This window comes from Umbelopsis ramanniana, assembly GCF_025399195.1.
Source record: "Umbelopsis ramanniana AG unplaced genomic scaffold K450scaffold_31, whole genome shotgun sequence".
NCBI classification, from domain to species: Eukaryota; Fungi; Mucoromycota; class Umbelopsidomycetes; order Umbelopsidales; family Umbelopsidaceae; genus Umbelopsis; species Umbelopsis ramanniana.
In genome coordinates this window covers 232,981-256,759 of record NW_026252117.1, presented here as the reverse complement: position 1 = coordinate 256,759, position 23,779 = coordinate 232,981, and the positions used below count along the sequence as shown (strand labels likewise).

The 23,779-nt window shown below is 43.2% G+C and overlaps 11 protein-coding genes across 11 annotated transcripts; 5 read left to right on the top strand and 6 right to left on the bottom strand.

The window, feature by feature from the left end:
• Window positions 1-245: 245 nt before the first annotated feature.
• On the bottom strand, window positions 246-3,275 carry K450DRAFT_243482 (uncharacterized protein). The gene is made up of 10 exons (XM_051589428.1): window positions 2,955-3,275; window positions 2,382-2,885; window positions 2,286-2,315; window positions 2,071-2,195; window positions 1,838-1,997; window positions 1,622-1,731; window positions 1,410-1,551; window positions 1,107-1,225; window positions 694-938; window positions 246-631 (listed from the first exon to the last, which is right to left on the bottom strand). Exons 1-10 carry the CDS (start codon window positions 2,986-2,988, stop codon window positions 520-522), a joined length of 1,581 nt encoding a protein of 526 aa, XP_051444249.1. The 5' UTR covers window positions 2,989-3,275; the 3' UTR covers window positions 246-519.
• Window positions 3,276-3,990: 715 nt separating this feature from the next.
• On the top strand, window positions 3,991-5,047 carry K450DRAFT_243473 (uncharacterized protein). The gene is made up of 4 exons (XM_051589427.1): window positions 3,991-4,395; window positions 4,473-4,479; window positions 4,626-4,802; window positions 4,874-5,047. Exons 1-4 carry the CDS (start codon window positions 4,175-4,177, stop codon window positions 5,021-5,023), a joined length of 555 nt encoding a protein of 184 aa, XP_051444248.1. The 5' UTR covers window positions 3,991-4,174; the 3' UTR covers window positions 5,024-5,047.
• Window positions 5,048-5,379: 332 nt separating this feature from the next.
• Window positions 5,380-7,522, bottom strand: K450DRAFT_243466 (uncharacterized protein). Its single transcript, XM_051589426.1, has 3 exons — window positions 7,058-7,522; window positions 6,453-6,970; window positions 5,380-6,382 (listed from the first exon to the last, which is right to left on the bottom strand). Exons 1-3 carry the CDS (start codon window positions 7,282-7,284, stop codon window positions 5,628-5,630), a joined length of 1,500 nt encoding a protein of 499 aa, XP_051444247.1. The 5' UTR covers window positions 7,285-7,522; the 3' UTR covers window positions 5,380-5,627.
• Window positions 7,523-8,144: 622 nt separating this feature from the next.
• Window positions 8,145-10,044, top strand: K450DRAFT_243462 (uncharacterized protein). Its single transcript, XM_051589425.1, has 8 exons — window positions 8,145-8,472; window positions 8,568-8,632; window positions 8,702-8,786; window positions 8,909-9,027; window positions 9,099-9,141; window positions 9,232-9,369; window positions 9,444-9,602; window positions 9,688-10,044. Exons 1-8 carry the CDS (start codon window positions 8,417-8,419, stop codon window positions 9,941-9,943), a joined length of 921 nt encoding a protein of 306 aa, XP_051444246.1. The 5' UTR covers window positions 8,145-8,416; the 3' UTR covers window positions 9,944-10,044.
• Window positions 9,888-10,848, top strand: K450DRAFT_243456 (uncharacterized protein). The gene has a single exon (XM_051589424.1). The coding sequence runs from the start codon at window positions 10,145-10,147 to the stop codon at window positions 10,601-10,603; it is 459 nt and encodes a 152-aa protein (XP_051444245.1). The 5' UTR covers window positions 9,888-10,144; the 3' UTR covers window positions 10,604-10,848.
• Window positions 10,677-12,169, bottom strand: K450DRAFT_243450 (uncharacterized protein). The gene is made up of 5 exons (XM_051589423.1): window positions 11,513-12,169; window positions 11,292-11,443; window positions 11,098-11,217; window positions 10,979-11,038; window positions 10,677-10,920 (listed from the first exon to the last, which is right to left on the bottom strand). The coding sequence occupies exons 1-5, from the start codon at window positions 11,766-11,768 to the stop codon at window positions 10,750-10,752; spliced, it is 759 nt and encodes a 252-aa protein (XP_051444244.1). The 5' UTR covers window positions 11,769-12,169; the 3' UTR covers window positions 10,677-10,749.
• On the bottom strand, window positions 11,726-14,410 carry K450DRAFT_243446 (uncharacterized protein). Its single transcript, XM_051589422.1, has 11 exons — window positions 13,859-14,410; window positions 13,724-13,788; window positions 13,557-13,646; window positions 13,437-13,486; window positions 12,958-13,374; window positions 12,821-12,882; window positions 12,681-12,756; window positions 12,530-12,615; window positions 12,190-12,452; window positions 11,986-12,110; window positions 11,726-11,916 (listed from the first exon to the last, which is right to left on the bottom strand). Exons 1-11 carry the CDS (start codon window positions 14,378-14,380, stop codon window positions 11,834-11,836), a joined length of 1,839 nt encoding a protein of 612 aa, XP_051444243.1. The 5' UTR covers window positions 14,381-14,410; the 3' UTR covers window positions 11,726-11,833.
• Window positions 14,411-15,465: 1,055 nt separating this feature from the next.
• K450DRAFT_243437 (uncharacterized protein) lies at window positions 15,466-18,092 on the top strand. The gene is made up of 8 exons (XM_051589421.1): window positions 15,466-15,908; window positions 16,011-16,308; window positions 16,372-16,557; window positions 16,626-16,756; window positions 16,827-17,174; window positions 17,252-17,345; window positions 17,435-17,682; window positions 17,752-18,092. The coding sequence occupies exons 1-8, from the start codon at window positions 15,477-15,479 to the stop codon at window positions 17,971-17,973; spliced, it is 1,959 nt and encodes a 652-aa protein (XP_051444242.1). The 5' UTR covers window positions 15,466-15,476; the 3' UTR covers window positions 17,974-18,092.
• Window positions 18,093-18,098: 6 nt separating this feature from the next.
• Window positions 18,099-19,390, bottom strand: K450DRAFT_243433 (uncharacterized protein). The gene is made up of 6 exons (XM_051589420.1): window positions 19,207-19,390; window positions 19,064-19,139; window positions 18,863-18,985; window positions 18,706-18,793; window positions 18,580-18,635; window positions 18,099-18,515 (listed from the first exon to the last, which is right to left on the bottom strand). Exons 1-6 carry the CDS (start codon window positions 19,365-19,367, stop codon window positions 18,225-18,227), a joined length of 795 nt encoding a protein of 264 aa, XP_051444241.1. The 5' UTR covers window positions 19,368-19,390; the 3' UTR covers window positions 18,099-18,224.
• A 503-nt stretch (window positions 19,391-19,893) lies between these two features.
• Window positions 19,894-21,033, top strand: K450DRAFT_243429 (uncharacterized protein). The gene is made up of 3 exons (XM_051589419.1): window positions 19,894-20,109; window positions 20,240-20,547; window positions 20,631-21,033. Exons 1-3 carry the CDS (start codon window positions 19,962-19,964, stop codon window positions 20,649-20,651), a joined length of 477 nt encoding a protein of 158 aa, XP_051444240.1. The 5' UTR covers window positions 19,894-19,961; the 3' UTR covers window positions 20,652-21,033.
• Window positions 20,636-23,706, bottom strand: K450DRAFT_243427 (uncharacterized protein). The gene is made up of 14 exons (XM_051589418.1): window positions 23,317-23,706; window positions 23,134-23,243; window positions 23,047-23,054; window positions 22,791-22,983; window positions 22,560-22,723; window positions 22,340-22,467; window positions 22,220-22,278; window positions 22,124-22,152; window positions 21,883-22,052; window positions 21,475-21,801; window positions 21,311-21,406; window positions 21,202-21,251; window positions 21,043-21,125; window positions 20,636-20,976 (listed from the first exon to the last, which is right to left on the bottom strand). Exons 1-14 carry the CDS (start codon window positions 23,428-23,430, stop codon window positions 20,882-20,884), a joined length of 1,626 nt encoding a protein of 541 aa, XP_051444239.1. The 5' UTR covers window positions 23,431-23,706; the 3' UTR covers window positions 20,636-20,881.
• Window positions 23,707-23,779: the final 73 nt, after the last annotated feature.

Below are 23,779 nucleotides of genomic sequence, written 5' to 3'. Positions count from 1 at the left end.
GTTAACCGATCGCTTGAATGTTGTTAGAATGATGAATCAATTAAAAATTTATTCTTTTTCTCCCACTTCATTCCATATCATTCAATCTATAGCACGAGGGTGGACGGCAAATATAGGGAACACTCCCAGTCGGACTGCATTTTTTTTTTTTTTTTTTTTACACTGTGCTTCCTATGCGACGCCGCTTTCGTCACTTGGCAAATTTTGTTGTTTAGAATCCCCGTTGCCTTCAACACTTAACTCGATATAAAAATAAAACCCGATTTAAAATCCTCCAATTCTCCTAATAGAGAAAAGAAAGAGTAAAGGCGTTGTTTCATTTTATTTTCTTATAGAATCATCTAGATTTTCTGTCTCCCACTTGACACAGCTTTAGACGTTTTAGAAGAATCACCGGGTCGGCAGGATTCCAGGCTCCTACTTTTTGCCCTTGTGTCGGGGTGTGAGACTGCCTAAAAGTCAAAATTTTAAGATGATTGCCATATACGGAAAAGTCTACCAACTAGTTGGTGACCAATATCAAGACACAATGCAGCTGGCGGGCCTCTTCGCCCGCTTTCTGGGAGCCCGCACTGGTTGATCATCTGAAGTGGGTGGATGATGTTCCTTCAGGCTCAGCGCCAAAGCGTAACTGGAAAGTGGTTGATTAAAAATGTGCCACCTCTCGTGTCGGTATACAAAAATTCAACTTACTCCAGATCCTTCTGTTGTTGTGTTATAGAGGCTTGTGGCTGATCTTCTGAGCTAGAACCTACACCGTCCTGTAGACCATGCGAATTCTCATGGCTGGGACAGAACCAACTGTCATAAAACGCGGCCAGAGCTTGATCAACGTCTTGAAGACTTTCCCACACAAGAGCCCTTTCGTAAGCAAATCCGCTATCTGTGACTAACGTATACAGCAGCTCCAAGTCAGGGTGTTTGTACAGCGTGTAAAACTAATGCCCGCGACAAAAAACAACAATGTGGTTGAAAACGACCAGTCATTATGTTAGTGGCGCATCTTTTGTTTTGACTCAAGCGAGGGGTGCCTGATAGCCTCAAATCCCATTCAGGTCACACGCCCATTTTACCATGCACCATTGGTGCTCGTTTTTCACACTTACATGATTATTACGAAAGAGTACGCTAAGCTTCCCCCTTGGAATGGAATCCATGAGAAGTTGTAGGCCATGATAAGTCAGCTGAGTAGCGTTGGATTCCAAAAACTGTGAAACGACAAGCCCTAAAGCAACCAAAGAAGTGTGTGTAAGACTTACACCAGTCCCGCCAAAATATATTATAAAGTAAAAATAACACTGGGTGGGTGTCCACCAAAGCCCGAACCCAGCCGGTGGAGGTCCGTGTCAGCCAGCCAACCGCCCCTTTTCATACACATTTTTTTTTGTGACATTCACTAAATGGCTTACCGGCGTGAATCAATTCTGTTCTGTCCTGTTCTGATAAGCTGGAATTATCATGGCGACTTGCAATATCACTAGAGATGACGCATTCAACCGCAGCATTATAAGACCCGCAGCGATTGACCACAATTTTTTGTGTCTCCTTGTCCTGCTTACGGAAATTGAAATTAGCATATCATTTACCTCCTTCCTATTAGCTGTAACATTGAATCGCTTACCTCCGAATCCACTACCCACCCGTGTACAAGGTCCACATCGAACAGATCGAACAATGCCAGTTCGGCAGTTGGTTCGAACCCATTAATTGAATTAAAATAAACATTGATGTCTATTATCCCAATCCCCCCAAAACAGTAAAGGTAGAGAAGCTTGCTGTGAGCCACGAGGTGGTACAGAATACAGGAGAGGTGGCCAAGCCCAGTAAACCGACTTACCTAACCCGGACTGAAGGTTTGGTATCATGGAGAGTGCACTGTTCAAATTATAGCGATAATCCATAAAGTAATCAGCCGATCTTCGTCGTTGTGGTCCATCAGGCAATGCCTCGCTGGTTTGTTGCAAATTGCCGATTTCATCCACTTCTTCCGTAGGAGACTAAACAATCAAACCTGAGTTTCTATGCAGGTACACTTGCGCCCTACTAGGTACCGGAAAAAGGTATCCATACCTTGGGAGCACTAGGTGCACGACTGAGCAAGTAATTTCCTAATTGACTAGCGATATATTCAAACGTCACCGATGGACGGCCAAACGGGGTTACTTCAATATCTCCCCTCAGGAGTAAAACGTTACCTAGAGCGCATACAAACACACAGCAAACTTGGTGAGCATCTGCCATTTCGCATGCTTCAATGAAAGCATGGATGAAATCAGTGTACTTACTGATAGCAACTAGTGGGCAGGGCCCATTCTCTGTAAAAAGTGGCAAAAAGATTATTTAGCACCTTCATCTGGAGCTACTTCAATTGTTGCACTTACTGTTTTGTGTTATGATTTTCACTCGTTTCTCAGCTCCTGTGTTTGGATCGATCCAATCGATTTCCTTTAATAAATACTCGTCTACCTCCTGTACCAAAGCTAGAGGTTGAGGTTCCATTGGTGACGTACCCTCCTCGGTATGCACCTGTTCTTCTCGCACTTCCTTTGCCAGGCCCTCATCTGGTATATCATTGGCTTCAATTTGATCTATACGCGTGTCTATTGTTTGTTGTACCGACCTAGGTTCCAGTACTTCTGTAAGTCCCTGCGTAGTTTCTCCTGCGGGTATTTCTTGACCCACCGCTGCTGGCGTTGTATCGGAGATGGGTGTTGAACTTTGCGAGTCTAGCATAGGGTCTAATTTTTGCGAGAAGCCGTTTGTTTCGCTATCTAGATTATTTTCAGGTATCACTGGCTCAGGCTGGAGGACGGTGTGCCGTAGTTTCTGTTCGAGATTCTTCATGGTGTCTTCCTTTCCAACTGTGCTCTCGGCATGGTTGGCATCTAGGCCAAGACAGAAAATGATTACTTCTATGCAACTACCACTGATCTGCAAAAGTGATTACACCTTACCTTGCTGAACTAACGGAGGCTCAATGGTTTGCATTCTTGTAAAATTCTTTTGGCCGGTATAACGGAAAGGTATGTAACACCCTGGTGCGTTAAGCGGTAGTTCAATAATTCGGTTTACAGCAACAGGTGCTGCTGTCAACCCAAAATTTTTTGCTTTCTCAATATTCCATGGATTCAGACTTCCTCTGGCTGACTATAGAAGAGCATATTATCAACACGGGTAATGATACTACTGATACATGAGGCAGGAAAGTTATTGCACTGCAACCAATAACGTAAAGACTTCTGGTATTAAAATTACTTGAGCCACGCTAGCCTAAGCTATAGAACCTGTTTTAAGACCCAGAAATGAGGACCGATGTATCAAAGCCTAGAGTACTCCTATCTAAACTCAAGATTTCTGATCATTCAGGAAGCAGATTTACATGAACTATGGATTCTGTATTGAAGGCTGATTACAAAAGTGAGCATGTACTACGAGATTTTCATAGCCCAGTTTCAACCCGATGGAAATTTGATATATTTTCATCGATGGAATGTCTTGCTATCAAATTGTACATACGCTTAGCCAACGATAATTGATAGGCCAGACATCCTTTTAAAAGGTTATGGTCACGCAGATGGGGTCGGACGGCGACATGCTCGAAAGATGTGCCTTTATCAGCATTTTAAATTCCAATGCAATACCCTTATTGATACACGCTCCACAACTACGTCATTCAGGCACAGGTTTGTACGCTTGGATCAGTACAGAAAGTGAATGTGGTGCTTCATTCATCTGTGCACATTCCAAACAAGTCCTCAGGCTTGAATGCTTCCCATATACTATCGATACAATCATGGACATTTAGCATACTACTTTGAAAGCACACTATCAGCTTTTGTATCAATATGACCGAACCCAGTAAAAGCGGAGCCATACGCATTGAAAATTGCGGAATAAAAGCTTTGCCCTTGTACACGACAAAGCAACATTTCATGTGCATTGATACACTGCAAATCTGTGCTGCTTTATGCCACTTTTTTGTCAGGTCAAAAGATGGGAAAATCGTCAAATAAAACGTGAAAATTCCAACACTTGCCTAGCGGCACCCAAGACAAACCCACCTTGCCGAAAATCGAAACGCACCTGATGCCGTCATACGCAAATTCCGTACTGTGGCCCGAATTTTCCCTTTTCACCTTTTACCTTCTTTTCAAACGAAGAACCACCCAACACCATGTACACTCTCGACGACGTCCAAGTCCAAGCTAGAAAACAGCATGCGAATTTAGACGCAGAGCTATCGAAGCATAAAGTATTTCGAGACGCAGAAGCTCAGACTAAGATCGACAAAGTCTATTTGTTCCTCGGTGGTTTGGCAATCCTATTGGTTTTGATTGTCTTCAATATTGCTGGAGAGCTCGTCACCGATGCTGTTGCATGGATCTATCCAGGTATGTAGTCGTTTTTCTTTTGCGTCCTAGGTGGCAAATATAAATAGGCAGGGACCAGTGGAGATAGTTAGTTTCTGACTATGCTTCTTCACCTGAGGTTTGAATGCGCACTAATAACCTTGCCAACTTAGTTATTGCTTCTGTAAGTAGATGATGAGGAGTTGATGTAGGGTGTTATATCCATAGGTCTTGGCGACTAACATGTGTATCCATGGCGTCTCTTCCCTTTGCCAGTTCAAAGCAATTGAAACTCCTTCTACAGCGGATGACCGCCAATGGCTTACTTATTGGTCCATTTTTGGAGCCGTCAAAATGTTGGAATACTTTTTGAATGCTTTATTGTATTGGGTTCCGTATTGGTTTTTGATCAAGACAATTTTCTTTTTGTGGCTCGCTCTTCCTCAATTCCGGGTAGGTGATATCATGATTAAACGATAACATGGATATTTATTTACCAAACTCGTCTTCAATCTATTTCACAGGGCGCCGAAGTACTGTATGGTCAATACAATCGAAATCTAGCTGGTACCAAAGGCCCTAAAATTGACACATTGAAAGCAAAAGTAGCATCTTTATCAAAGAGCAAGGATCCTAACAGTCCTAAAACGCCAAAGAGTAGCAAAAGCCAATAACAGCCCAAGTATCAATAACAACCATTATTATCCTAGCTAGGCATTCCCTAATTAGTGGCGGTAGAACAACTTATCTCGAATGTACTACGTTGTTTCAGTAAAAAAAATATTATTATCATCATTTTGACGAAACCGATTTGGCTTACATAACACCACGATAAAAGGTTTTCAATATGACAAATGGAAAAAAAGCTTGTGCTCTGAATGAAAGTAAAGCTGACACAAGCTGTGATAACCTGATGTTGTGCGAGCTCCAAAAATACATTTTATGTATACCAAAAGGTCCCACTTATCGCTATGGATAGTTCGTACTCACGAGCGAGAGTAACCTTGTCGATAATGTCCTACGGTTACACTTGTACGGAGGTCTAAATTTGACTTTAATTAGCTTACGCAGGCCATTCTCTCATTACTCGGTATTGTCTGTCAATGGAAGCACATAGTTCGCAAAGAACATCGGGAACAGTCAGTCACATTCAATTTGATTACTTTTACATGGATTTAAGGATTGAAAGTTACATAGCGGATATCAAAACTCTAACTGACTATTATACGATGGCTGGCGAAAAAAAAAATTTAACAACGGAAGGTCTTGCAACTTTGTTTATAAGTTGAACATGGCACCGGCAACAACAGCAGCAACGGTGAAGGCACCGACAGCCAACTTGCCAGCAGCGCTCTTGGCAGTGCCAGAGGCAGCGGCAGAGGCGTCAGCACCTGCAGAAGCAGCAGAGGCAGCATTGACGCTTGCAGAAGTGGGGGCAGCACTAGGTGCAAGAGACATGCTGGTAGTGGTAGTAGCATTGCTGGCATCCTCGGTAGGATAAATGAAGCCGGTTTCCCAGTAAGGTTGAGAGATGTTTTGGCATTCATGGACAGGGACAACATTGAAAGTCGTTTGGAGAGTGGGAAGCCACTTTTCAGCCATGGAGACGGTAGCGTTGTTCAATTCGTGCTCCAAAACAACGTGACCACTAGCATTGTCAGTGCCGTTCTGGCGAGCGGAAATCCATCCTTGGAAATATCCATCAACGGTGTTAGGAGAAAGGTTGCCACCACCGGTACCAGGCATGTTCCAGTCATTGGTATCTTCGTCCCAGATGATGGTACGCATACCCATCTGCCAAGCGATGGAACGAATACGATCATCAACATCACCATATGGAGGTCTCCAGCACTTGGGAGTAATACCAGTGGCTTCCTTGATAACACGAAGAGTCCAGTAGAATTGAGCAACGGCTTGGTCGTTGGTTTGGGTGGTCATAGGAGGGTGAGACCAGGTGTGGACGCAAATAGTCAAACCATCAGCCAAGGCTCTTTGACCAGCAGCAGGGAAAGTCAAAACATTTGAACCGATGTCTGTGCGAAAGAAAACGGTTTCTAATTAGTTTCTGCTATGTTTCTGTCAAAACATTGGGCTACTACTTACAGAACAAAGTGGCCTTCTGGTTGTGAGCAGCCAAGAAATCATACAATTGAGGCTCAGCCCATTGATCAGCTTGTCCTGGATTGGCAGGATTCAAGGGACCATCATCATAAGTCAAACCCCAATCACCTGGCTTAGGGCAGTTATAGATATCGGAAGGCAAGTAGTCGACCTTGGGCTTGACACAGTTGCTGTCACTCCACCAGCAGTAAGGATCGGCGTTTGCATCGTATCCAGTGAAAGTCAAATCACCATTAGCATTGGCGGTGCGAACCGGAGCAGCTGGGACCTTGGTCCAGTCAATGGCAGCAATGGCAGCTTGGACACCAGTGCTGTTGGTGGGTGGGACTTCCCATGGAGTTGGGTAATCGGCGGTGTTGATAGTGACGGCAGCAAGAGTGCCGGTAGGAACGGCAGCACCTGCAGAGGGAACGGCTTGGACGTTGCCAGCCATGGGAGTAACGGTAGAGAGCCAAGCAGGAGAGGTTTGAGCAAGGACTCCAGAGCTAGTTGGTGTACCACTATAATAATGAATGGGATTGATTAATATCTAAGGGCGTTGTAAAACGACGGGAACGTCATCATGCTGTCAAAAATCGATGAAGTACCTGGAGGCGGGTACGGAGCTGGATTGCGCTGACACCATAGCGACAATGGTGCTCAAAGCGAGGATTTGCTTAGCAAACATATTCGGTGAGAAGAGTGGTAAGGGAAGGGAGAGAGAAAAAAAAAAGAGCAGAAAAACAACGACATTTTTAAATGAATTTTTTGGGCTTATGCGTTCGTACATTTGCTGAGTTATTTTTGAGATTCTGCAAAGATCAAGCCAGCCCATGAGGAGCAAAATAGCTCAGGAAAAAAGTGGCACCGATGCGCGCGACGATTCTTACCGGATGTGTATTTACAGTTTTATCAAATCAGGTAAAATTATAATTCTGAACGACGTCAAACTGCAGAGCCTCTAACAACAATGACAAAGAAGCCAGACCATTGCCAAGAAGTTGAAAGCAGCAATGCTGTGAAAGACGTAACTTCCGCCCAAGAGAATCGCTGGCTGACTGGCTTCGATTGGCATCAACAGTGCTTTCCGTTTAATAGATAACCTAGGTTGCACAAAAGTCACCGCCGCTTTTTACTCGGTTTTTGCGTAACTTAAAAATTGGCTTATATACCCAGGTCACCCACTATAACTGAGTCAGTACCTGACTTTTGTCGGCAATTCATGCTAATTTTTCCAACAACTTGCGAGCTCTTTTCTGCACCTTCGATGTCGAAATAGCTAAAGTGGTTGGGTTGGGCTCAGACGAAGGCGTTCAACCCAGGGGCACTATGAGTGGCTTAGAGACCTGTATTTTGCCCCATTCAAGTTAAAAATACAAAAATATACATTCTAAATAAAGACAAAATAAGACGCGGGCTTGGGATCCCATTCATTTGGCAATCGGTACAAATGCTCGCTCGCTACTGGAAGCTTTCCCCTTGCACGATGTTGTTTGCTGATTTAAGGCTCTTACAGGTCCACATGCGAGGGGTAACGTCCACATGCATAAATTCCCCTTCAAAAGTTGCTAGTCATCTTTTATGATGATAATGTTTCATGGGACGCTGCCCACCGTAAACATCTCTCGTTTAAATATAACACAACAAACATTCGCAACTTTCGGGAAGTCGCCGTGTAAATGAGTTTGACATCAGCGGATTTATTTGATGCAGTGGGTCAGCCTCAATAAAAGTATGGCGCTGTCTGAGTCTGCCCCACTCAGTATCGCTCTTGGGCGGCAACGCATGGGGGGCTTGGACCAACCTCAGCTTTTAGTGATAAAATTCGTGTTGCTGCCCTAGTGACATAATCTATTTAATTTTCCACTGCAAATTGCGATCTTGACCCTAACCCCTATTGCTGGGTTTTTCGAGCACATTGTCACTGCCACGCTTTTCTCGGACTTCTGCGACCTAGTACATTCATCATGGAGGCTGAGAGAATTAAGACTGCCGTCAAGCTGATGCAAGATGGTGACAAGGCGTGAGTTTTCAACCGCAGTTGTAAGAATGTATGAACGCTCAATTCACAACCTCACACTTTCAATCCACTCCGTGTTACCGAATTCACTATAATAGCTCTCAAAAGGGGCTCTTTAAGAAACCTGACTGGGATATAGCTGGACAAAATTACGAAAGAGCAGGTAGATAGTTTTATATCATCTTGGTTCGAAAAATGTGGTTGACGCTGACCATTTCTCTGAATTGGATAGCAACTGCCTTTAAAGTTGGAAAATCTTACGAACAAGCCGTGCAGGCCTACAATAAGGCATCAGAGGCTTTGTTGAAGGCAGATGCGTACGTAGTGATCGTATTGTTTAGTAACCACGTTGTCTATCATTTAAGTACGCTAAAACCAATCACTTCCTTCGACTTTTTGTTTTCAAATTGATTGATACTGCGTGGAACATCACTCACAGTACACACTTGGCTGGTAAAGCCATGGAGAGCGCAGCTCAAATTCTTGCTCAAAATCTCCATCAACCTGACCGAGCAGCAGATGCTTACAGACGTGCCAGTGAGCTGTTTGTTACTCAAGGTAAATTGGCGGATATTGGAGGCAGTGCCAAAGAATGGAATAATTAACACATGCCTGTCATCTAAAATTAGGTAGTGTGGATCGTGGTGCCGAGCAACTGGAGAAGGCTGCCAAGTAAGTTTGGAGGAAATGGATCAAGATGAATCTTGGGTTTTCTTTTGCGAGCGGATCATTGAATTTACATGGTGTGCCTGTTTTACTTAGGGTGATGGAAAATGTCGATGTCAATGCTGCTATTGATCTGTATTCGCAATCATGCTCGTTGTATGAACAGGAAGATCGCGGTCGGTTTGCTATGGACACCTTCAAGAAGGCTATCTCATTGCTAGTCAAGACTCAAAAGTAGGAAAACCATCATGTTTGAAGGCATAACCCTGCTCAAGTTTCATGACTGACCTTTTGCTTGGCGTTTCCAGATATGATAGAGCTGCGGATATGTTGAACCGACAATCTGTTGTTTTGCAAAAAATGACCAACAGGGGAGCCCTTCACAAGGCCAACCTCAGCATCGTTATACTCAGTTTAGCCATGGGAGATGAGGTCGAGGCAAACAAACAATTCCACAACTTTTGCTCGTACGTTTTTTTTCTTTTCTTGAAGTAGGATGATATGTCAACCTTCGGAAAGGTTCTAATTTTATCGCTTGCTCTTTTTTTTTAGGCGTGATGCCGGCTTTCCTCAATCAGAGGAAGCAGAGATCAGTGATGATTTAATCAAGGCTTATGAGCATGGAGACGGCGAACTCTTGGCAAAGACAGTTCGGCGGCAAAACATAACATTCCTGGATAATGAGATCGCAAGGTTGGCTAGATCTTTGGGTGTTCCTGGTGAAAACATCAGAAGCAATAATTATGGAGCACCACAAGCTGCCGGAAATGCGTATCCACAGCAGTCTTATGGAGATGATTTGATGTAGATGAAAGGCAATAGCTATTGCGGTATTCTAAAGAGTTGATTACATTATGACCCAATAATGATTTACCCTGTGGTGGAAGATGTGAGCAGTGATTCCTCAGATCAAGCAGCGATAAAATGATATGCAGGGCTTTTGTTGCTATGTGGTGAATATGATACGCTGTGAGCGGTGCTGGATGTTCCAAAGAGAAATTCGATAGGAATGGTTTCAGGTGTTTTTTTTTTCCCATTAATACCCGAGCGATTCCATTCGCCAATCAGGCGACAAAATGACAGTACTGCCGATTCAAAATCCCCAAATTGCATATATTTGTTGTCAAATTGGCGCTTGCGAGAGTACTTTTTGTTTCTTTTCACACCAAAATGCAGCATCATCAACATCACTCCAGCGGGGCACACCATGAAGCTAGTAGAGATCCTATCCTTAATGACGAGGAATTCTCTTTCCATTTTTCAGAACCTATTTCCACTATTCACGACTGCAAGGTGCACCATTTCGATGACAAAGACTTTGCCGCTTCCGGGGTGGCAACCGCTCCTGCTATTGGCGCTATGTCTGCTGAAAATGAAGACAGCGACTATGTGGCTCCTAAAACAGGTCGTCCTCCCATACCCATCAGCCGAGACTCGAACTCCAGCTTCTCACATAAGGGTGGTGTAGTGTGCGAAGAAAGCTTTCCAAAGTCTCATTTCCAGCACTGTGGCAACCAAGCTAGGTAACGGTAGCAGTCAAGATCGGATTAAATCAGATCACAACAGGAAGTTTCATTGTAGTAATAAATTGATCCTGTGTGTATATATTACATATCACACTAAAGTGCCATTATAAATAGCGCGAGGGTATGTTTCTAGTAGTTCTGGCCATTGTACGAGGAAATTGTCTACAACTGGGTAAAGTAACCGTCCAGTGACAGACAATGATTTGACTCTTGCAAACGACTCGACGTAGACGATGCGTATGTGCTTAATCCCCAGCAGCTATTGAACGTAGGTTAGTGTACCATTGTATGGCGGTATATATATGTATTGATCGTACCCTTGGCAGATATGCCACCATGCATATCGAGATACAGCTTCCTGGGCCATTACAAATGATCTATTACATAGGTCAATTGAAAATTGTGCGAGCAAAGAGAGGGAGGGGCTGATACTCACTAGATCCGGCATATTAGATAGTATTTTGAATGACCCAAGTAAAGCTTTGACGACGCTGAAGGGCACACTGCTCAGCGACTGTCCTACCTCTCTTAATCGTGGTATTCTTAGTATAAAGTACTGAAATGACACCATGTATTCTCCATTAGAAGGTTGCAAATTATGATACTGTTTGATGGTCTCTTTCCGCTTACATCTTTATGTTCAACGCCCGATCGCTCTTGCTCCAGCTGTCGCGCCTTCACCTCGCTCAATGAATCCGTATCTGCTATGACATATGTGCGAGGCGCGTATTGGTGATCATCAAGATTGCGAATCAGCGCTATCATCTCGGTTGTATGGCCGCCTGGTGTGAACTTTTCTTCAGCATTTAACGTTACATTTCATAGAGCCAAAGGTTTAAGTCTGGGTTTACCTGATCCCAACACTATGCAGGTCTTGCATGGAGATGTACTATGCCGTCTAGGTTTGCTACTGCTTTTGGGTAGAACTGCCCATAGCCTCCACATAAAGGCAAACAGTAGGCAGACACATGCCAGCATGCTAAACCACATTTTGAAGAAGAGCCGATGGGGAGCAAGATAAAAAGTCTGTTCAATACACAAAAGACGGGCAGGCACAAATTTGCAAAGAAAAAAGTTGGGAAGCATGCTTTTAGTTTGATTTTGCATAAATACTGATATGATACAGGTCTGTTAAACACAACAACAGGGATAGATCACAAAAATTAACTATTCTATTCTAACTTTTTTCTAGCTGCTCGGGAGACCTTGAGCATCAAAGTATCACCAATCTCACTAATATGCTCCAGAGCATAGTCTGCGGGTGATGGAAGACAAACCGTTAGCGGGTGAGTGGTGTAAGTCAGAACAATCGAATGTAGCTTACCAAGGTCTTTTCGTGTGTGCGAAGCAGAAACACAGAAGCGTGCTCGTGCGGTAATAATGGGGGTTGCGGGATATCCAACAACGCAAATAGCAATTTTTCTTTGTAATAACTCGCGAGAAAATGCACTGTAGATAATAAAAGTGATGATTAGTTCTAACTGGGTGACCAGACAATGCGACGAGCAGAATCTTTTTGCAAACATACGGTATTTTGGCTGGGTTAAAGACCAGAAGAGGGATGACAGGACTTCCTTCATCGCCATAAACAATGAATCCCATTTCTCGAAGACGAGCAGCAAAGTAAATGGAATTATCGGCCAGTTGCTGAATACGTTTGCGTCCCTCATTGGTACCGTCGTCGCCACGAATGATTGTAATGCTAGTCAAAATTTGCTGAGCCACAGGAGGAGTGATGGATTCAGCGTATGCAAATGAATGATTCTTCAATCGTAGATAATCAATGATTTCCTATAAAATGCATTTGGTGTAAGCTCACTTTGTTACTTCTTGGACGTACTGCAATTCAACTTCATGTCAACTCCTACCTTATTGGCAGCAATGTATCCACCAGCAGCGCCAAATGATTTCGTGAATGTGCCCATAAGGATATCAACATGAGATGGACTAATACCTATAGTTGACAACAATAGTCAGTACCGTATTGGCATTGATTGTGATAGGAAGAGCTATCTTTACCATAAAAGTCACAAACACCCCCTCCACGTTCACCCAAAGCACCAATAGAATGTGCTTCATCGACGTAAAGATAGAACTGCATAACGATCTCGGTTAGTTTGCTTCCATTAGCATTATGGACGGGCACGATAGATACATACGCCAAATTGTTTGCGAAGTTGTACGAGAGCAGGCAAATTGACAATGGAGCCTTCCATGGAATCTGATTGGTGGAAAAAATGAGAAATGCTGGAAAATGGGATTGATCTTAACCTTTCCAGGAAGTCGCTTCACTTACACAAGCCTTCAACAATCACCATGATCTTCTTCCAAGGTCGGTGAGTACGAGGTTGGCCTTGCGAGATAACCTCTTGCAGCAAAAGTTTCAAGCTGTCCATGTTGTTATGCTTGAAGACACGAATGGAAGCTCCAGAAAGTCGGGCTCCAAAGATGATAGAACTGTGGTTCAATTCGTCACTAATGATCAAACAGCCCTTTCGAACCAATGTAGGAATGGTTGTCGAATTTGTAGCAAACCCCATGGAAACAACGATAGCGGCCGGCTTTCCAACAAACTGTGCTACCTTGCCTTCAAGCTGACGATGTAAGCTGCTTCCACCAGCTTCAGATCGAGGGCTACTACTGCAGGCACCCAAGGTCTTTACAGTTTCTTCAACTGCATCAGCACATTCTCCGGCGCTCTGAGCAAAACCCACTGGAGTTAAACGGTTAGTACCGCATGCTTCAACTACTTCAATGCGGTGGTTTCTAACTTACAATAGTTATATGAAGCAAAATTGACGGCTTCGGTGGTAGTGCCAGTCAAACTGGGGAAAAGTAGATAACATCAGTGTCTGTTCCGATCAGCCATACTAAACAGGTAAACATGTAACGAACCTAAAGGTTTTGTTAAAGTCATCGCTTGTTCTGTCCAACAACTTGACCGTACGAGAAGCGACACCTGTGATAGGTCTATTCCAGCAATCGCTGAAAAATTGGGGAATTAAAGTTTAAAATCGGTTCCACTTGAATGATTATAAAACTTTTTGGTGAAAGAAACCTACCGAATTCGCATGTACAATCGGCGTGTGTAGAAAGAATCGAAATCAGAGACTAACGGAGCATATCCCTGTTCAAGTCACGTTGTTAGTACTAGGCCAAGAGTGGGGGGATCGGAAGTGGTAGGACAGGATACAAACGTTGTGGGTACGTAAATGAGCATATTCATCTCGTTTGAAGACTTTGCCGAGGATATCTCGTAAATGGCCGTACAAAATCAAGATCAGGTAGTTCAGATACGTAGATACCAAAACCCATAACGGAGTAGCCTCGAGTTTCTGCTCCAAATCCTCATACTTTCGCCGTAAAGCAGCAGTGGAGTTTCTTCTTTGTGCCACAGATACAGAGAGTGAACTGAACTGTTGCAATTTTGTAACATCGCTCAAAGGGGACGATCCGGGAGGATATGGCAACGGTATATCTGCATTTATACTGAAGGTGTGGTCCCCCGATGAGCGGGGAGGGGATAGATACAAACTTGGATTGCTGGTAGGTGGGTAAGCTGATGATACCGAATAAGATCGGCGGGCTCTACCAGCCATGATGGTTGATAAGGAGAATGCTCGAGCACGACCGCCGGTGCTTTTACCATCGCTTGCATTAGCAGACGGTACTGCAAGCTTTGCTGAAGATGAACTTGGATTACTGTCGATGGTGGTCATGGCCAATCTCTGACATGTACGACACTGAAACTTTTTTTTTCTTCACTTCTTTTTTGGGCAGCAGCCGACTCAATTTGATCAGGTTCACAGCCAATAAAAATTAAACAATGATTTACCACAAATTTACAATGTGGTAAGCAACATACAGCGCCAATCAAATGCCGCGGAGAAATGCCTTCCTCGTAGACACTTCAATAATGACATTGTATGCTAGCCATAGTTCACATTTACAAGCGCATAGCACAGTAGTTTCCGGCATTTCTGTGCGTGAGCGTTTTATCTCGACGAAAACCAAAAGTACCTGTTTCTCATCGCCTAGTCAATTGAGACTAAAATCGGGTATTCATGGTCAGAGTATAACACCCAATGTATCTTGTGTGCAATGGTACCTGAACTATGCACTTCAGCAAATGATGAAGCTGCAATTTTGCCTTTTTGTTAGCATGCCCAAAACAAATTCACCGATCTGATTGAGTTGGAACCTGTGGAACAAGCGGTGAAAGGTGGAGTTCTATCCAATGATAGTGTACTTCGATTGATACCTTTAAGAACCATGCTGATCTTACATTGGTCCAATCTTGATAACGTCAATCGAATTTACAGATGATAGTTCAGTTGAACTCTTATCTAGACTTGAAGGCAGAAAAATATCTTTGCACTAGACCATACAGTTATAGATCTGGCGTCATACGGCAACGTACCATACACATATTCTCTCATCTCACTTCTCATTGTAATCATAAACTGTAGTGCAAAATGTGAATGTTCTTTGCAGGTCAGTGACGTTTAATCTACTTGACGACTCAGATCCATGGATGCAGAAATAGCGCCAGTTATATAAGCTATTGTGACATACGAAGTCATCCATTGCATTTCTGTATGATGTCTTTATTCGTTCAAACCATGTATGAAGCAACCAACTTCAGACAGCTTTGCTTCCAGCAAGTAAGGAAAACCCACTGGGATGATCTCTTAATCAGAAGCCTGTTTTTGGTAATCAATCCTGCCATTTCCAAAACCCCCAGGCATGTGACCACGGCCAATAACATAGCAAGGCAAAGGGTCGTCGTCTTCACTTGCTGTTTTCTCTGTCCCCATGAGAACCTTCAATCAAGCATTTACCACTATGCATTCCTTCAAAAGCTCTTACCTTAAAAGCTCCTACTTGACTCATTCCTCCACCCGACGGTTGCTATTGCCTACTACAGGGTGCTTTCGTTCTCGATATATCAGCTCTGTGGCACTGAGCCGTTGGGAAGATACCAAGTCTGCATCACGTCAAGGCTCTCAGCTACGTTGGAAGTCTACAAGTAATAACAACAAAGGTGAAGCTGGTAATGAACAACCGCCGCCATCTCCAAAGCCCTTTGCCGCCCTTACTACACGGTCTTCACAGCAGAAAGAAGCGTCATCTGCAGGCTATGACCAATATGAATATGGCAGTGGGGCTCCTGCAGATACCATGGCTAACGCGCAATATGTCAATGCATTTGAATCTGTCAGTGCCTCTGTCAGTAATCCTAGAACTGTAAGTATCTCCGTGCATTACCAACCTTCTATCCGCTGTAATGTCCGAAAAATCACACGACGAAAAAGTTTCAACTAATCTCCGCCGCTCATTGGTTCACAGATTGTTAAGCACCTTGACGACTTTGTCATTGGGCAAACAAAGGCCAAACGGATATTAGCAGTCGCTGTATACAATCATTATAACCGTACGAGGTCCAACGTCACATTACAGCAAGATGATCAACAACTTAGGCAAGAGCTTTATCCCCCTACTGCTGAATTGGACGATCGATATCAAGGAGAGCACCAGCATCATCCAACTATTCCATCTCAGCAGCAGGCAGATTACTACACTCCGAATGCGAATGGCACAGAACTGGTTCCTACTGATCGTATCATTTACGATAAGTATGGCAGATGTAAGTGATGGGGAAAGGCGGTAGCGAAGTAAGGTTTCTGAGCACTCACAATTCCGTATATAGTTTCGGTGGTTCCGCAGTATATATCCAATTCCTCATGGCAACGACGAGGGTGGATAAACCCACCTTCACAAAACTCTAACACCAACGAGAGAAGCCAGAATGAAGCCAAAATAATGTCCGCCACAGGAGAAGATGCTCCAACCTTGGATAAGAGCAATGTGCTGCTTGTAGGACCGACTGGTTCAGGTATGGGAGAATTACGGATCGACTGGAAGTGCGAGCTGGTGGTCTGACTATTTCATGCACGATTTTAGGAAAAACACTGTTAGCCAGAACGTTGGCCAAGGTTTTGCAAGTACCGTTTTCCATGTCGGATGCTACCCCGTTTACTCAGGCTGGCTACGTAGGAGAGGACGTTGAGCTTGTTATTCACAGATTGTTACAGGTAAGTCTACAGACGGAAGCAATGCATCATGTGCAAAGCTATACTGGATGTTCACACATGGTCTATCTAGAGTTGCGATTTCGATGTCAAGAAAGCTGAGTCTGGTATCGTGTTCATTGATGAAATTGACAAGATTTCGAGAAGATCCGATATGAACTCTGCGTCCAAAGATGTCTCTGGTGAAGGTGTACAACAGGCATTGTTGCGTATGCTAGAAGGTACCATCGTCAATGTAACAGATAAGACAGGCGCCAGTAGTTCGAGCAAGAAGCCACCGGCTGCTGGGGCTGGATTGGGTCCAGGGCAAAACAACTCCAAAGGTGAAGTGTACTCTGTCGACACTAGCAACATTCTCTTTATCCTAAGTGGCGCATTTATTGGTCTGGACAAGATTATCAGTGATCGCATCGCCAAAGGAGTGAGTTTTGGGACTAAACAAAAGATAATGCAGCAGTTGTAAAAACATCTACTAATGGTAAAACATCTCTCGTGTAGTCCATTGGGTTCGATGCTCCCATCAAGAGCAGTGAAGATATCAAAAACAGTGGCGAAAATGTACCTCATATCCTGAATGATGTCGAGCCTACTGGTAAGTTTCACTTTTTTAAAACAAAAGTTGTACTGGCAAAAGATACCGCAATATTTGTGAAACAGTATTAAACGATCATTTCATCATAGATTTAATCAAGTATGGCCTCATCCCAGAGTTCGTTGGCCGTTTACCTGTGGTAGCCTCGGTTAAGAACCTGTCGATTCGTGACCTTATCAGAGTATTGACTGAACCTAAGAATTCGCTCATTCGACAATATCAAACCCTGTTCGGTTTCAATGACATTGGCCTCCATTTCACAAGCTCTGCCCTGGAGGAAATTGCACGCAAAGCCTCTGAGAAACAAACGGGTGCTCGTGGATTGAGACGCATTGTGGTAAGTGATCGTTCGCTATCTCACGTCAACATGGATGTTACGATGGTTTAACCCATTTTTTCACAATAGGAATCGTTGCTTCTCGATCCAATGTTCGAGGCTCCTGATTCACACATCAAGCACGTTGTCATAGACCGTGAGGTTGTACTGCAACGAAAGCCTCCCATGTATTTTACTAAAGATCAAGTAGATGGTGTTACTGCGGCCATCGCTGCAGATGACGCTGCGGTTGCCCAGAACATCGTAGATGATGATAAGAATGTCAAAGTACAGAGGATGACTCAAGTCTAAGCAAGCAACCCATTTTTCATAACGCATTTCGTAAAGGTTAAATGCTTGCTCTTTTTTATTTTCTATTGTGTATATCTTTTTTTGAATTTCTGTTTCTTCTTTGCACATATACCAACCCTTACCAAGAAGTATCCTTCCCAACTCTTTGACTTTTTCCCTTTTTCGTTCTTTCTTTGTTTATTTAAACGACAATATACAAGATTGACAAAGGTTATAAATCCAATGTCAAATTTCAACTATGATACATATAACTAGACGTATTCCTCTGCAGGATCTTCGTACTCTTCTTCCGCTTGAGCTTCCATATCTTCTAACTCATCCCAGTGCATCTCCTGTGTCTGATTTGATGGAGTCGATGTGGGATTGGAAACTTGCGCACGTCGTTTGGCGAGGGCTTTCAACCTATTTTCGTCTATTTTTCTCTTCTGCTCCTCCGTCAATGACACAGATTGTTGATCAGTCGATGCCGTAGAAACACTGGGCGGCGGCGACGATGGGCTTAGCGATTGGAAAAATGGATCGGTTGGGGGATTTGCAGCGCTCTGAAGCAGCGTCAGATCAGCTATGGGTTTTCATGACTAGAGTACTTGAAAAACGTGTACTTACCCCCCAGATATCATCTACACCGGCACTTCTGCTAGCATTCGTTTCATTGGCATCATCTGTATAGCATATGTGAGGAAAAAAGTCTTCGTTTCAGCTAGCACGTAACCTGGTGCACAGTCAATTTACCTTCGATGGTTATTCCTGTAAATCCGCCTTCCATGCTTTCTACTGATTTGTTTTCTACCAACTCCTGTCTCCATACATTCAGTGTTTCCTGTGAGAAGCAGTATTGCATTAGCATCCATATGGGAAAAGAAGCATATCGCATAATGTGTGAGAGTACCTTGCACTGGCGTTTGCTGCAAACCTTGACTACTCGGTCAGAAAAATCCTTCATGTTTAGACGTGGGTACAAGCTATGAGCCCACATTTGGTAAAATTCCATGATCCGCTTCAAGTCTTCATCCTAATGTGTGGTAGAACATGATAAACCGGGATAAGTAAACCAATTGATGTTACTGCTCGATACCAGCCGCTCCATTACCTCGCGTCCTTTGCCATAAAACTTCATGACTTTTCCTTGTCGCCGAAGCCGTGAAAGGCCCTTGTCTCCTAAAAGGCTGCCATAGCAATCGTTTCAGTCGCTTTTCAAGCTATGTAAGCGTAAGCCTGAGCAGTAACACTTACAGCTTGGGGTCAAGTGAGATGGCTGCTGTTCTCTTTTTTATTTTCGTCTTGTCTTTTTCCTGTTCTGCACGTAATGTAGGGTCAGTTGGAGCTAACGGGTCCAACTGAGTTGACGAGATTTGCTCATCTTGAGCTGCAGAGAATGTGTCGTAATCGTCCATCGCGTAGTGTGCCGACAAGTCGTGTCTGGAAACGCGCCTGGCAATTTTCAGCTTCAAAATTTAGCAGCCTTACCGCGGAGTTTATTTTTCGCCATAGCCTGGTATCAGTCCGTGCAAATAACGACAGTACTTCACACTACTATGCAAAGTTGTGCAATTAGTAGAGGAAACTAGAAGAGAAAGCATTGAATGATATGACTGACAGCTAAGATATCCTGGCATAGAATATCATTCCACGCATGGGCTACCAGATAATTTCAACTGAACTCGCTCGTACATCATTGACTGATTTTCTTCCATTATAACGAGTAAGAAGCACGGCTTTTATGATTTGATATATATATAATCTTCTCCATTACATGGTTTTACCGCAGAGCATGTTTGTAAAAGCCATCTAGGCTGAATATCTCAAAGCAACGTCGGAGGCACGCGGTCCACCAAGAAAAAGCCGTCCATATTCGCTGATCAAATTAATGTGTGCAATTTTTTCGGGGACCGGGTGGCTTGTCAAAGGTGAAGTCCCAAACGCTTTTTTTTTTTTCTAGACGAAACAGCGGCGATTCGATTCATTAACCCTTTCAACACATTATAAACATGGGCAAGGAAAAGAAGGAAAAGAAGGTCAAGCAATCTGCAGGATCCGATAACGAGGAAGAGACCAGAGTTTTGGACATTGCTCCTATTGCCCATCCTCTTGCCGAAAAGAAACTCAACAAGAAGCTTTTGAAGACTGTCAAGAAAGGTGCGCATCCCGATTTCATATTATGATTCATTGCGTTCTTGATTTGCATAGATCTCTCTCTCTGCACGTCTGCTTTGCCTTTTACGTCTGTCCTCTATATACTAACCGGTGTTTTTTGCTTTTCCCACAGCTTCCAAGGCTAAGAAGGTCAGACGTGGTGTGAAGGACGTTGTCAAGGGTGTTCGCAAGGGTGAGAAGGGTTTCGTTATCATTGCTGGTGACATCTCACCAATCGACGTTATCACCCATCTCCCCGTTTTGTGCGAGGATCAACAAGTTCCATACGTTTTCATTCCTTCCAAGGAGGATCTTGGTACTGCTGCTTCTACCAAGCGACCTACTTCCTGCATCATGGTTGTCGCTGGCAAGAAGAATGACAAGGATTTTGAAGATTATAAGGAACTCTACGAGGAGTGCTTCAAGGAAGCTCAGCAATTGGTAAGTCATCATGATGCCTGCCTGCTATTTGATCCTCTCTTTATTTTGGCTTTGTTATTGACCCATGTTTTCCACTCTTTTAGGATGAGAAGCTCGTTTATTAATCTGCTGTAGTTTTCTTGCTGTAATCTAAGCTTTCTCCCTTCAGATATCTTTTTAAAACTGTACATTTGTCCCCTTTTACATTCTCTTCACATTTGCACGCTTTTTGGAATATGATTCACGCAATAGATAACAAAATGCCATGTTCACATTCAAATTTCAAATAATTACTGTGGTTGACAGTTGATTTATCTATTGATTGCAAGTGTTCTGTGCTGTCTAGCTTTATACATCAGTTCATCGATTTGGCTCGTTTCTTATGACTGAACACCTTGTTGTGCACAATGATGGGTGCATTTTCGGAAGTGGCTCGCATCCTTAGAAGTGCTAATGGTTGTAACGGACAGATCAATATGATATAAAGCGAATTTAGTACCGCCACATGACTCTTACCTCTATCAAGTGCTAGTTCGATTTTACAACGTGATTCCGTTAATGAGATGAGTGGCCATGTAGACTGCTCACCCTTCAGTATCCTGTGCATTAGAGGAAGGGTTAGCGATTCGCAAAATTTTATTCATAGATCAGCATATTCTGATATCGCTTTCTTACCAATAACCCAACAAGGATTGAGTAGGGTTGGCAAACACAGTGCTAAAGTCCTATGTAGCAAGGTATGAGATGCTGTTGGATGATTCACGATCAAATTATTCTAGATTACCTTTAGAGAAAGAGACGGAACGATTGTCACGTCGCCTGACACCTTCTCTTCAATCACCCCTCGTAATACTCGAGGCAATAGGTTTATTTGATTGAGCTGTAAACCTTGATTAGTGGGGCACTGCAGTGGCTGGCATATAAAGAGAAATAAACAAGCATATTTACCTGAAATAAGCGATGCCGGGTCTCTGACGCTATGATGTAAACAACTTTATGGAAGAGAGTGTCGTGCTGCGCATTAGGTTGGTTGCTCACAAACGGTATAAAGTAAGAATTTGCTTGTGAGACAATGAAATGGTTGACATTCAGCAATTCGGACAGACGGAGTAAAGGCGCTTCACCCTCTGCCGCACTAGCTTCGGTCCAGTGATTCCACTTCACCGCAGACGAACTCCATTTAACAATGTCGCCGTTCTTGTTTTTAGCCAGCAAATCGCTACTTCCAAACAAACCAATGGATGCTGAAGAGCAGCAGGCAGCGCTCCAAATGAGCTGCAGGAAGAAGGTAAAGGTTAATTGATGAAGCTAATGATAACATATTAGGGTATTTGCTTCATTAGAAAGGACACATACGACATTGGGTGCAGTCAAGTAGTTCAACAGCTGTGGAACCTCAAGTGTTCTACTAGAAGAAACGCTGATGTTCAATATTCGTTTGGTTCGATCATATGCTTCCTCGAAAGTGAGATCGCCGACGTTAGCGCGAACACACTCTTGAAGAACTTTTATATCCATCAAATGTCCTATACGAAATATGACATATCGCTGTGAGGACATAATACGTTGAGAGTAATAATTCCATAGATGTATTTACCGTATTTCAATAGCCTTGTTATTCTCCTTCTTACGTTGCTAAGCATTGCATAAATATGTGTGCGTTTAATACATTGGAGCTGCAATATGAACTTACCCTTTGGGGCTCTTTTTTGAGAAAGCTGTTAAATTAATACCATCTGGCTTGAGAACATTCTGTACATATTGAAGTTAGGAACAGGAGGTGTTTATACTTTGACGCTCATCTGAAACTTACCGGAAGCTCTTCATCTGTATGAATACATATCAACGCAGCGATCAGTGCCCCAACTGCAGTACCACTGATGATACGTGGTAGTAAGTCTCGCTCATGCAAGGCTTTTACAACTCCAATATGATATAAACCTGCAGGTGAATCCGTCAGTAAAATAAGTCTCTGAAGCCTTGGTTGTCGCCACCACAAAGAAAAAAAAAAAAAAGGAAAGTATTGGACGTACCAAAGGTGGCACCGCCTTGCAATATTAAAGCCGAGCATCCAAAACTCTGTCGTGTATCCATAAAGAACTTGAGCTTCGTCTGTGGATCCAGCTCTCCTGTTGTTTCAACGTATTCCAATTGAGAAACGACCTCATCCATATAATCTTCTATCAATGACTTGGTGCTATCAAGTGATAACGGTTGTTAATGCCGAAGCTCACACAGGTTACAGCAATGCAACATATCCTTACCCAATATATGAACGTGTAAACAGTTTTCTATCGCAAATTCCGCCAAAATTTCTCAGAAGGCCACCTCTCAAAGTGTATATAATGTCGTTGACATCATTCTTCCTTCGAACTTGCTTTAAATGTCGAAGTCGATACTCGATCAACAATCGATCATACAGCTTTGAATTGGGATCAGCTTTCCAGCCATCATTTCCTTATCAGCAGAAGCATGTTAGGATATATAAAAATAAATTAATAATCGCCATTCATATCCTACCAAGCATCCTGCAAGGTGAATGAATGAATTAATTTAAGCGAGAGAGCAAAAAGTCACATTTCTGTCGGAACGCGGTGATGAACCTACTTGTCTAGCCGCTGAGCCTGTGCTCGCCAGTCTCTGTAATTTGATGAAGTCTTAAGCTGCGTTTGTAATTGATCTTCTATTTTGTGACTTTGGACGTTATTCAACATGGCCTAAAGAAAGGGCGCGAAGGCTGTTATGATTGAAGTCGCTTATCAGTCAACGATATGTTAAGAGAAGACTTGCCATTCCAGGACCGATGAGGAATGAGAATAAGAAGGTAATGAACTTCCCCATCCAGTGGATAAAGCTGTCTATGACATTGTTCAACGCTCGCTTCCTCTTTGGCGTCATAGGCATTGCAATGTTGTTAGAATGAACAGGTGAGGAGTCAAACGTTGGGATATCTCAAAGCTGCCCAAAAAAGGCATGTTTAAATTTTCACATGTTGGTCGTGGATCAAGTTAGTATCTCATTGTCATCCACTGTCAGTCTCTAGGACATCGAATATCCACTTTTCTATGAACCAGTGGTATGAAGCACAATCTAGAGTGTCATTGATAGAAACGGATACCTGCCAATGTCTCTCATGTCAATATCGACCATGTAACATTGCTAAGATAAATCTGCCACAGCTATCTGGATTGAAATAATAAAGACAAATAGAACAGACTGCTGTAGCTATCTGTATGGATTTTATCATGTATTG